Source organism: Pseudorca crassidens, chromosome 11, assembly GCF_039906515.1.
Source record: "Pseudorca crassidens isolate mPseCra1 chromosome 11, mPseCra1.hap1, whole genome shotgun sequence".
Classification (NCBI taxonomy): domain Eukaryota; kingdom Metazoa; phylum Chordata; class Mammalia; order Artiodactyla; family Delphinidae; genus Pseudorca; species Pseudorca crassidens.
Genome location: NC_090306.1, coordinates 54,732,588 through 54,744,406, shown reverse-complemented (window position 1 = coordinate 54,744,406; position 11,819 = coordinate 54,732,588). Strand labels below are relative to the sequence as shown.

At 45.4% G+C, this 11,819-nt stretch overlaps 1 protein-coding gene across 3 annotated transcripts in view; it reads right to left on the bottom strand.

Annotated features, from left to right (window-relative positions):
- Positions 1-1,708: 1,708 nt before the first annotated feature.
- RASSF3 (Ras association domain family member 3) overlaps positions 1,709-11,819 on the bottom strand; it is a 152,101-nt gene continuing 141,990 nt past the window's right edge. For all 3 annotated transcript variants that reach the window (XM_067697226.1, XM_067697227.1, XM_067697228.1), the window contains 3 exons: positions 9,742-9,970; positions 7,426-7,535; positions 1,709-4,395 (listed from right to left, as the gene is read on the bottom strand). In XM_067697226.1, coding sequence (XP_067553327.1) covers positions 4,246-4,395; positions 7,426-7,535; positions 9,742-9,970 — 489 coding nt within the window. In that variant the 3' untranslated portion in view covers positions 1,709-4,245. The remainder of the gene's footprint in view (positions 4,396-7,425; positions 7,536-9,741; positions 9,971-11,819) is intronic.

The following is an 11,819-nucleotide window of genomic DNA, read 5'->3' as shown; positions in this document are numbered from 1 at the left end:
TTTTTAAAAATTTATTTATTTTTACTTTTGGCTGCGTTAGGTCTTTGTTGCTGCGCGCGGGCTTTTCTCTAGTTGCGGCGAGCGGGGGCTACTCTTCATTGCAGTGCGCGGACTTCTCATTGGGTGGCTTCTCTTGTTGTAGAGCACGGGCTCTAGGCGCGCAGGCTTCAGTAGTTGTGGCACACGGGCTCAGCAGTTGTGGCTCACGGGCTCTAGAGCGCAGGCTCAGTAGTTGTGGTGCACAGGCTTAGTTGCTCCGTGGCATGTGGGATCTTCCCAGACCAGGGCTTGAACCTGTGTCCCCTACATTGGCAGGCGGATTCTTAACCACTGCGCCACCAGAGAAGCACCTGTACTTGGATTCTGAATTGTGATCTTTTCCCGGGCTAGTGACATTTTTTGTTTACGAGGGTAAACAACCAATATACTTAGAACCATTCTGTACCCAGACAACCATCCTGTTTTTCACTTTCAGGACAGTATTCAGCACATTACATGAGATATTCAACACTTTATTCTAATAAAATAGGCTTTGTGTCAGATGATTTTGCCCGACTGTAGGCTAATGTATGTGTTCTGGGCAGGTTTAAGGTAAGCTAGGCAGAACGATGACGTTCAGTAGGTCAGGTGGATGGAATGCACTTTTGACTTACGATATTTCCAACTTACAATGGGTTTATTAGAACATAACCCCACTGTAGATTAATGAAGATCTGTATAGAGACTCTCCCCCTTCTTTCAAAAACACAAAACTCATGATCAGGATCACCTGACAGAGTCCCAAAACAGTGTACAACTCTTGAGAACTAATTTTGCAACGTAAGAATATTCATTTAAACTATTATCAACAGGTAACAAGTTCCTAGGGCAGGAAGCTAACTCCCTTTAAGGGATAAAAATTCCAAGACACTCCCACTGCACCTTGGGCAGTAACCCAGGCCAAACTTCCAAACTAGATTCTTCTGGATATTTTGGTGAAAAAGATCTATATTGAGCCATCATTTCTATCATAATATTTTCACTTACCAAGCAGCTATGGTACTTGAAATGTTTTCCTCCTTACCGATTCACCAGTGCCTCTAGGGGGCAGTGCAGTAGTAAGAACACTTGCACCTTCTGGGCGCAGTGCAGTAGTAAAAACAAACACTTGCACCTGCTTCGCCAGTGCCTCTAGAGAGCAGTGCAGTAGCAAGAACACTTGCCTCCAGCAGGCTTGGAAGCCTAAGAGGAGAAGCAGCTGTGCACGCATCCCATGTGAGACAGTCACACTGACCCCAAAAAAGATACTTTAATGTTGAAAGTGGTCTATTTTAAGGGTAGGAGGCCTCTGGGCAGGAATGGGTGGTGAAGGAAGAGGCTAAGAAAGAGACAATGTTCTATTTTGGTAGTGGTCACAGGGCAGCCACTTTATAATAATTTCTAACCTATTCACATGCTTTATAAACTTGTAAATATATGTATATTTCACAAAACAATTGTTTTAGGAATGTGTTGTATGGGCAGACACTCACCTCTGGTTATTCGCCCCAGAGGATAAGGCAAAGGAAAAAATGACATTTGGGAGAACAAATGTGCCCCATTCAAACCTAGTGGAAGTTGGCATATTCCAGCCCGTGTCCCCAAGCATCTACAAAAGCAGCTCTTCCCCACCCCTGTGACCTTCTTTTACCTGGCGTATAACCATAAATAAAAACACACAAACATCAACTAACAACGTCAACTTTTAATAATGGAAACGATTTGCCATACCAGAAACAATTTTAGGGAAGAAAACTCTTCCCCATAAAAATAAGCTCATCAAAATTATAAATATTATAATTTTTTTACTTCTGCGATTTAAAATGCTCCCCTGCAACACTACCGCTTCATTTAACCTCGTTCCTGTACCATCACATATTGAAGAGAAAACAGTATTACAGCAAAGCTTAGATAGTTTAATTTAACATAAGAGTTTGTACAATGATTTTTAAAACTCTTTGGCCTCAGTGGCCTCTTACACATTAAAAATGCTGCCGCAGTCACCAGTGTTTGGGAGAGACCGTCGGTCTTCAAGAACCATGAACCGACAGAATTTCAACACAGTCTAAGTTTTCCAAATTGCAACTTGTAGTGCACATGACAGTGAGCAAGGTCCTGGATAATACAGACGAGGATGCCTAATTTAGACAATCTACTTCAAGTAAAAAAAAAAAAAATTTTCACAGATACCCATCAGCTACTACTTTAAGGTTCTAACAGTGTCTTCATCTGAGAAACAAAGGCTTCACAAAATATGAACTTACTGGGATGGGTAATTAAAAGACCAGGTGGTCGATAACAGTATGCTCACACCCAAGCCATCATCTGAATAGTAAAACCAGTATGAAAATCATGAAGGCGTTCCCTGAACAATGAAGGTAGAAGCGTTGGATGACAATGTCACTAAAACCTCACTGATGCGCTGAAAAGAACTTACATGCAAAATTAAACAAGATGTGCTATACATATTTTATAGCTATTTCTACTTTTTTTTGCTTTCCAACTTTCCTTAAAAAGCTTAGGAAGATATGATTGTCTCAGTACGTGTGTGGCACAGCAGAAGCGACACTTAGATCTGCCTCCAGCAAGACGGGTGTTCTATGCAGAGTCAGAAGAGCCACCAGGAAGAGAACAGAAATGCAATAAAAAAGGCACAGTTCACTTAAGAGGCAAAGAACTGAAGCACCTTGGAATTTCAAAAAGAATCCATTAGGTGTCACCGAAGTGTCAACAATTCCTTGGGAATTTATAAACAAACAATATCTAGACTAAAAATAGACTGGCACAGTACACCTTTCCTGTTGTTTTCAGATTAACTGCTGCGTGAAATGAGGTTATTAACCTGCTTTAAGGAAGGCTCTTATTGCACATGCATTTCTTTGGTTTGCAGGAACATGCACTTCTGTTAAAATGTTTCCATAAAGAACCCCCCCCTCCTGTGTGGTCCGCTGTGGGTGGACACTGCCCGCTGCCTTACAGCCAGGTCACCCTTTGGAACTGAGGGTCTGACTGTCCTGGGTCTTTAATCCATACCCCTGTTCTACATTATGTAAGATCGCACTTCTATTGATAAGACAAAGGGAGAAGGGAAAGCAGGGAGGAGAGGGTAGGAGGAAGAAGGGAGGGAAAGACAAAAGGGAAACCGAGGGAGCGGAGGGAGTGACCGTCACAAGTATACTGGGAGCGCCTCACCTGACAAATGTCCCGGATGCTAACAATCTGGGCGAGTGCCTCCTCCCCAAACTCCTTTTCCACTTTGAAAAGGACCTCGGGGGAAAACTGTCACTTCACAGGAGTCATAACAGATGCTCACTGCCTCATCGGCCCAGAGAAGCTGCACCAATCAGACCTTCCACTCCGGGAAGGAAGGCAGAATGGGCGCTGGTCCACCCAGAGGGCGGCTCTGTCCCTGTTTGAAAGATTCACCTGCCTTCTCTGGCCAGCTGCAGTTAGTCCCTCCTTCTGGTCCAGCTCCTACTTTCTTTGGTTCTGCTCCCACGTTTTACCCACTCATATTGTCAAGCAACATGACAAGGGATTTCACGTCTCTAAACTGAAAGCTTTTAACTCGTCTACAAGCAAATTCACCTTCTCCTCTACCATCCACTTGCCCAAAACACCTCCCATCAGGGCTCCCCACTTCCACCCCACCTTCTTCCAAACTTGCTCTTTACTTTCTTTGTCAGACTCCTCCAAAATCCTTCACCAATTCCTCAGAGTTCCTAGCTTCCAGTGCCCTTCAATTCATGTGGACCGTTGCCTGTGACATTTGAAAGAAAAAACAAACCGTAACAGGTAGTTTCAACATGACAAGTATTCAGATAGATTCCTCATTAAGCTTTTAAAAAATCATTTGCACAACCTTAAGCTTAACATCATCATCACATAATTCAAATAACTAAAACAAAATAAGAGAAAAGGGAAAAAAACCCCAGAGTCCATGCTTCAAAACACTCTAGAATGCTCCAGATGAGACTACAGGTTCACAGCTTGCCAAGAGGTAACACCGCAGTGCCTTAACAGAACAAGCTTGCAGAATCCCTTACAGAGGATGCCCAAGGTGCAGGATGCTGCGTGACCGGTTTGGGGAACTAGATCTAGAGATTTTTAAAGGGGAAAGGCCCTAGCATCATGGGGCAAGAAAACCGCCCTCCGACAAGAGACACACTGGCTGCTGGTTTGCACGCAGGTCCCGCACTGTCCCCAAGGGGCAGCGAGCCCCACACTTTACCCGGGTTTCCAGGCCTCGCTGAGGGCTTCTTCCAGCTTGTGTCTGTAGGCCGCGTAGCGCTCCTTCAGGTTCTGTAGCTGCTCATCTTCTTCCTTATCCAAGATCCGCAAGAAATTCTGTAGCTCTGGCAGGCTGAAGGCTTCCCACTGTGAGAGAACACAAATATGAAAAAATGCCAGGTGTTTAATTCAGCATCAAGACTTAGGAATGTGGACGCCAGCGCAGGGAGGCGTGGCTGCCCTCCCCTCCCAACGCACACTGCCCAGCACTGCCCGGCCCTCTCGGGAGTCCTGGTGGACAAGAGCTGAGCCTCCCGACCAGATCTCCACGCCGTCCACTCCCTGCTTGGTTCACTCCCATCGCCCTCTGCTCCCCTCCTTCCAGCCTCCTCCAAAAGGGCTCTAAGACCAAAGTCCTCCTTTAGACACTCTGACCCCCAGAGGCATGAGCGATAACTCCACACTCCTTCCACCTTCCCTCTACGGGGAGCCCTCATTGTCACTGCCTTCCTTCCCAGCTCCCACGATCAATCTCACCACCTCCTAGGCAGCTCTCCCTAGTGCTGTCCACCGCCATCTTCTCCTCCATCCCTGGGACAGCCTCCCAGCTCCACCAAACAGCCAGCCTGAATATGAATACTCTCTGTAAAATGCCAATCTAAGCATCACTCTCCCCTGCTTGGAATCATTCAATGGCTTCCCTTGGTTGTTTCTGCTGAGTCTGAAAGACCCTCCCCTCCCCAGCCACATCTCTCTCACTGTGCCCCTCACTCATTAGCTGACATGGCTTTGCACATGCTCTCCCTTCCTCCACTTCGCCTGGCGAACTCCTTCTCAACCTTCAAGTCCCAGCTTAAATGCCACTTTCTCTAGGAAGCCTGCCATGATTTCCTCCCCTTCTCTCCCAGCCAGGATTAAGTCTATTAGAGGCTCTCGCTGATCTCTGGTAGCCTTGAACACAACCTGATCACAAAAGATCTAAAAATTATTATAATTATTTGCTTAGTATCTCTCTCGCCTACACTGCAGCTATTGTACTTCTCACTATTTGGGCTTTGTCTTTGGCCCTTGAGTTTCTGAGTTCTCTTTCTCTAATAGCAGCTGGTACTTAGCAGGCACAAAATAAATGTTTGTCAGGTTTTTCTTTAAAATTTTTTTAAATTTAAGCAGTGAGTATCAAGAAGGGTATATGGCTTCACCTGGGAGGGTTTTTTTTAATTTTTCAACCTACACGTCCTCCCCACCCAAAAGGAGGCCCTGGGTCCTGGGCTGAGAACCACTGGGCCAGGAGCAATTTCTGATGGGGGATTCCCAGGGTTATGGGGTAGGGAAAAGACGAGATAACCAAATACAGGTGCAGAGAGAGGAGACAGAATAAAACCACCAAGTGGGCCAATGACAGAAGGCTCTCAGAGACTGCGTGTGAGCTAGTTATTAAAGAAAATGAGAAGTGAAGCAGGAGAGCAAAACTTTCTACATTAGAATATTCTGTTAATTTAAAAATTAACATCTTATTTTTCACATAAATTCTTCAAAGTAAAGACATTATAAAATATCATCTCCCTCCCACTCCCTGACAGCTATGGAAAGTTTCTTCCCTCAAGTCAGTTAACCTTGAAAACCTGAGAATCAGAACACAATACAGAAGTCAGAACAGCAGTCCGGAGCATTAGAACACAATGTAAAGTGAATTTCAAAACTAAGCCAAGCGCTTCCCTGGTGGCGCAGTGGTTGAGAGTCCGCCTGCCGAATCAGGGGACGCGGGTTCGTGCCCCGGTCCAGGAGGATCCCACATGCCGTGGATCGGCTGGGCCCGTGAGCCATGGCCGCTGAGCCTGCGCTCCGCAACGGGACAGGCCACAGCAGTGAGAGGCCCGCGTACCGCAAAAAAAAAAACAAAAAAAAACTAAGGCAACATAATTCCCTCCCAGACAATGTAGCTCCAACTGCACTAAACTATGTGCAACACTTAGAAACCAGCACCAAGAAAGATAAGACGCTGACAAGACTATGCTGATGCGTCTGGCTTGGGCTTGCAGAGCAAAGGCTGCTATGTGCCAAACTCAGAAGCCAAAGTTTAGACTTCTGCACCCAGCTCTCTCCCCAAAATGAGAGTGGATTTTTAAAATTTCAAAACATGAGAATCGAAAGAAGCTTCCAAAATGTCCAAACTCATTGTCTTCCTAAAACTTCCTAGTTAAGTTCCAATTTACAGACATATAAACATACTATTTACTAAGCGTGTTTACATACATTTCTAATTTGCGACTCAAAACCAACTTTTCAAGTCTTTAGTCCCACTTTACAGATTTTAAAACTGAGGACTGAAAAGATCAGAACATTTACCCAAGGTCGTGCTCCTAATCTAACAAGAGGAACAGTAGGAAGCAGAGTCTTGGTTTCCTAACTTTTAACCTAGAAACTCCATTCTCGCTGCATTACAAAATGTTCTACACGGACAATTCATGCCATTCAATTCACGCCATTTCCGAGTCCAGACAAAAGGCTGAGACCCAGAGCTTGAGAGATCTCAAGTGACACCTGATCTAGAAGGACAGTCTGAAGTGCTCTTTCCTTCAACTGAATTGACCTAAATACAATCCTCCCTGAAGAGAAAATGGCAAATGATGCATGTAGAAACATAATTTCTTAATCATCTGGGCAAAGAGGAAAGAAAGATTCTAGAAAGTTAAATGTCTTTTGTAGTAAAGAGATGGCGGTTCCTTTTACTTCCCTTTAGAGCGAAGGAGCCTGGGGGCTTTGGTTAGCAGCAAACATATGGAGAGTGTCGACTTTCAAAGCTCAGCTGGATTAGAGTAATTTGGAGGTAGAGGGGTGAAAATGACTCTCTGGGTGGAGATCAAGTTAAAAAAAAATTTATTTCCTCCCACCTCTGAAAATCACAGACCAACATAATGAGTGTTATAAAAGAATTATGTTGTAGGCTAACTTTGGGTTCATTTCTGACAACTCAAACACACACAGGAAGGCACCCTCCCTCCACAGGACAACCTCTCCTCCCATGACAGGCAGACAGACACACAGGCACACACGTTCCCTCTCCCCTCCGCCTCCCCCATCCCGTCCTCCTCTGCAATGGCAAAGTCACTAGAGCAGAGCAATAAGACAGGGCCAGTTGGTCTGCAGAGTCCAAAGCAAGAAGGAACAATCACTTACCTCTCCAAATTCATGTTCACGGAGAACAAAACTGAGTGTGTCTGTCCTGGGCCCTGCTACCAAACGCAGAAAGAGTGGATGTTCCCGGTCTGAGAGCTTGCAGGCGTAGACTGGTGAGGAACAAGCGCCATGTCACAGACAGAGCACAACATCATTCCCCAGACCAGCACCCCTCACCACCCTGTGCCCAGACCAAGGCAACAGTGTTATTACCCTGGCTACCAAGGCACCATCCTCCTGATCTTGTTACCAATAAATAGCCCACAGTGGAATGAATTCTATACTATTTCCATTCTATCTGCATAATAGAAACTGTGCCTTGATTAAAAAGGAAACCATTCTCAAGAATGAATTTAAATGAGTATCGCTCCTCAAATGGGCTTATGATTAATTCTGCTCCTCCTTTTAGAAAGCAAAATAGGGCTTCCCTGGTGGCGCAGTGGTTGGGGGTCTGCCTGCCGATGCAGGGGACACGGGTTCGTGCCCCGGTCTGGGAGGATCCCACATGCCGCGGAGCGGCTGGGCCCGTGAACCATGGCCGCTGAGCCTGCACGTCCGGAGCCTGCGCTCCGCAACGGGAGAGGCCACAACAGTGAGAGGCCCGCGTACCGCAAAAAAAAAAAAAAAAAAAAAAAGCAAAATAAACTTAAAAAAAGGATCTGCACACCCCTTTAAAAACAATAAAAAAAAAAATACCATCCCAAGAACATGAAATCAGAACTCTAGAAGCAAATCTCTCTACAGATTAATTTAGAATTAGCAGCCGCAAACAAACGAAGCAGTCCACCCAGCTACATGTATCTTGTGCTACACACACACACACACACACACACACACACACACACACACACACACACACACACACACACACACACACACACACACACAGTACTGGCATTGCCTTGTAGGGTTGAAAGATTTGCCGTGTGGGTAATATATCAGCAAGATGCTATCACTGTCAGATTATGCAGCTAAAGTCCAGGTGGGCAGGCAAAGAAGCTGGCAGGACAAAATACCATCAATTGACCTGTATTATTTCAGTACTTCCGGATACAACTGCATTGTAGGTGCTGATTTCCCTGTAGATGTAAACTTTCCCCCACTGCTGAGCCTGTGTCCTCTGGAGGACAGGAACCTTACCCTATTCATCTCTGTATTCTGCAGGCCCAGCCCATAATACGGTTTGAAGAAACATGAGCATACTCAGCATCTAGCTGGGCTTCATCCCCAGGCAACCAAAGGATTTTCCCATCATGCCAAGGTGAGTTTATTTTCTACTCCAGCTGCTATAGGCTCAACCCAGAAAAATTAGGGAAAGCTTAAATGTTCACATATACACACCATTTTCAAATTAGCACTTAGTGACTCACTGAATCACTTGTTGTCCACCATTGGTATCAATTTCTGTTCAATGATGACCTGACCTGGAATATCTTATTCAGTTTCATGCAGTAATTTAAGATTCTCTTTTTGGCGGCTTCCCTGGTGGCGCGGTGGTTGAGAGTCCGCCTGCCGATGCAGGGGATGCAGGTTCGTGCCCCGGTCCCGGAGGATCCCACGTGCCGTGGAGCGGCTGGGCCCATGGGCCGTGGCCGCTGGGCCTGCGCGACTGGAGCCTGTGCTCCGTAGCGGGAGAGGCCACAACAGCGAGAGGCCCGCGTACCGCAAAAAAAAAAAATTATCTTTTTAATCCACTGATTGTGGGTATTAAGTTCAGACAGGCAGACCCCAGATCAAAATGTTATTTGCGCATTGCATGAGCCCCTGGGGGGCCAGGGGGCCAACATGCCCCCGGGTAACACCTAGTGCAAGGCAGGCTAAGGGAGAAGGAGAGCCCAAGGCTGTGCCATTTACATAAGTCTGTAATGTGCACTAATACACATGTGCCTCCGATCCTTCGGTCTCGGGAATGCAAGGCCACCAATCACTCCATGTTCGGATGCACATCCAATGTCGATGTGCTACTGAAAACTTCAAGCTCAGATGCATTCTCTTCTGTCCGAAAGAGAATTAAAATCAAAGTGATGGAAAAAAGAAAAGAAAAAAGGCTATATCCTCCTGTGCACATCACAAATCCTCCATAAATACCCATCACATATGGGTATCTGGTATCTGGGCTCCTAAGACCCACGACTGTCCAACTGAAAGACACAGACAGCCAAGAAGCATTAAGCACACACCGTGATCACCATTTATTCCAGAATCTGGCCCTGGGCCCTGACATAACTGACACATCTATCACTTCCCTTCCACTAATGAGGCCAAAAGACAGAAATAAAAGCGGGGACCATTTTCATTTTAAGTGTGGCAGGGTACCTTGATCTTCCCTGTGACAACGCTTATAAAGTGCAAACTTGGTAGGGCTCTCGGTCACAAGAAACTTCTTGAGCAGGGCCTCGATCACTTCCCCGACAGTGTTTGTGCTGCTGATGTGGAGTGTATTCATACAGCCATTGCTACTGGGAGCAAGTTTTCCAGAAGTCTGTGAAGGTTTGCAGAGTTCCATCTGTACTTTAATGAAGCCAGTGTAAATCCCATTTGAATTCTGAAGCAGGAATAAAAACACACACATTAGCTGGGCATTTCAGGGAAGGAGCATATCAAAACAACAACAAAAAAGGAAGGTGAAACACTCCTTCTCTTGTTCTCTTCTTTTTCAGCTCTGTGACAGAACCTCACTCAAGACTGCCCCTCAGGGAATGACCTCGGGGGAGGTTAACACACTCCAGGAAAGTGCTTCCAGAGGAGAGGTCTGCAGGGCAGATGTGGGGACCAAAGTCCAGGACTCATGCCACTGAAGCTACATGTGAAAGGTCAGGGTCCACGGGTGAGGTTACAATCCCCTGGCCCAGATGCTGGCCAAACCACAGGGCTTATTAAAGCTTGGGGATATGTCCAGGCTAACTGCACAAAGGAAACAACATCAACTGATGACCAGCTATTACACAGAAAAGGAAAGTCACAATTAGGACTTTGAAATACTCAAGTAACAAGGAGCAGACGGGAAGAAAACAAGCTATTTTCATTCCTAGCGGTACCAGAGATTACCAGTTTTGCTTAACCTATTTTATATAGCATGGGATCTGCCACAGCACGGGATACAGGACGAGGCATTTCAGACACCTCAAGCAGCAACATTTTTAAAACAAATTCAAGCTATGATGTGAACCATAGACATTATAATACAAGCACTTATCTTTTTTTTTTTTTGCCGGGGGGAGGCCAGGCCACACAGCATGCAGAATCCTAGTTCCCCAACCAGGGATAGAACCCGTGCCCCCTGCAGTGGAAGCATGGAGTCCTAACCACTGGACGGGCAGGGAATTCCCAAGCACTTGTCTTTTTTGATTTAACATGGTATTGATGTCTCCTTCTATATATAAGTATGTTTTGAACAGCTTTATTGAGGTACAATTTTTCCATACAAAAAGCTGCACATATTTAATATACACAATTTGATGAGTTTAGCACTTATCTTAACTGCTGTAGAATTATTATTTCTTAGTTGCTAAAAATAGTTATAATAGTCTGGTCTTCACTTTTAACTTTTAGTATGTTTAGGTAAAAAAACATTGTAATGTTTTATTTAAACAAATCTTCAGGTGTTATAAATAAATGACACAGTTAACACAGAACATGAAAAATCTCCTTTACAGGCCATTATTTTTCTTCCTTTCCACAAGGTCAATTTATAATACTAATTCACTCATTCATTCTTGTGGAAAGTATTATACAACACTTCACATTTTTTTTCATCTTTGAAACGACATGGAAACTTGCATCTGTTTTCATCTCCAAGGGGAAGAGGAGGGATGTGGAATTTTTCTGCTTTGATAAAAACCGTGTTTGAAGAAGGAGAAGTACGACTGCTGGAATAATGAGGAATAATCTTGAGATCATCCACTGTCTCCCCTTTTTGGTGGAGTCCCCCTAGGGAGGGATCCTTTATCACAAGGGTTTATATTTAAAAGCTCCTCCCCAAGGGTCACAGAATTCAGTAGGGCCTGTTCTAACCGGTCGCCCTGTCCTTTGCTGAACTCTGTCAGGTCACAGTCAATAGAGTGCCAGGCAGGGGTCCAAGGGCCCTGGACACTGGCACCGAGGGATGGCAGGTGCCTCGAGGAAAGTCATCAAGTGGATGGGCGAGGCCAGACCAGTTAGAGGAACGTACACCTGGCTCTGCCTTGGGTCCCCCCTTTCTTTGTCACTAAACCTGTGCTTCTCCCTCCTACCCCCTTGCTCCCCACCGAGCTTCTAACAGCATCGGCACAAGGCTGCAGGAGCCTGAAACAACAATGTAGAAAGCCGAGCATTACATACTCCATAATACACATTTTTCTCCAGCTGAGAAAAATCCGAGCTCAATTAGATCCCAATCCAGGGGCACAAGATCC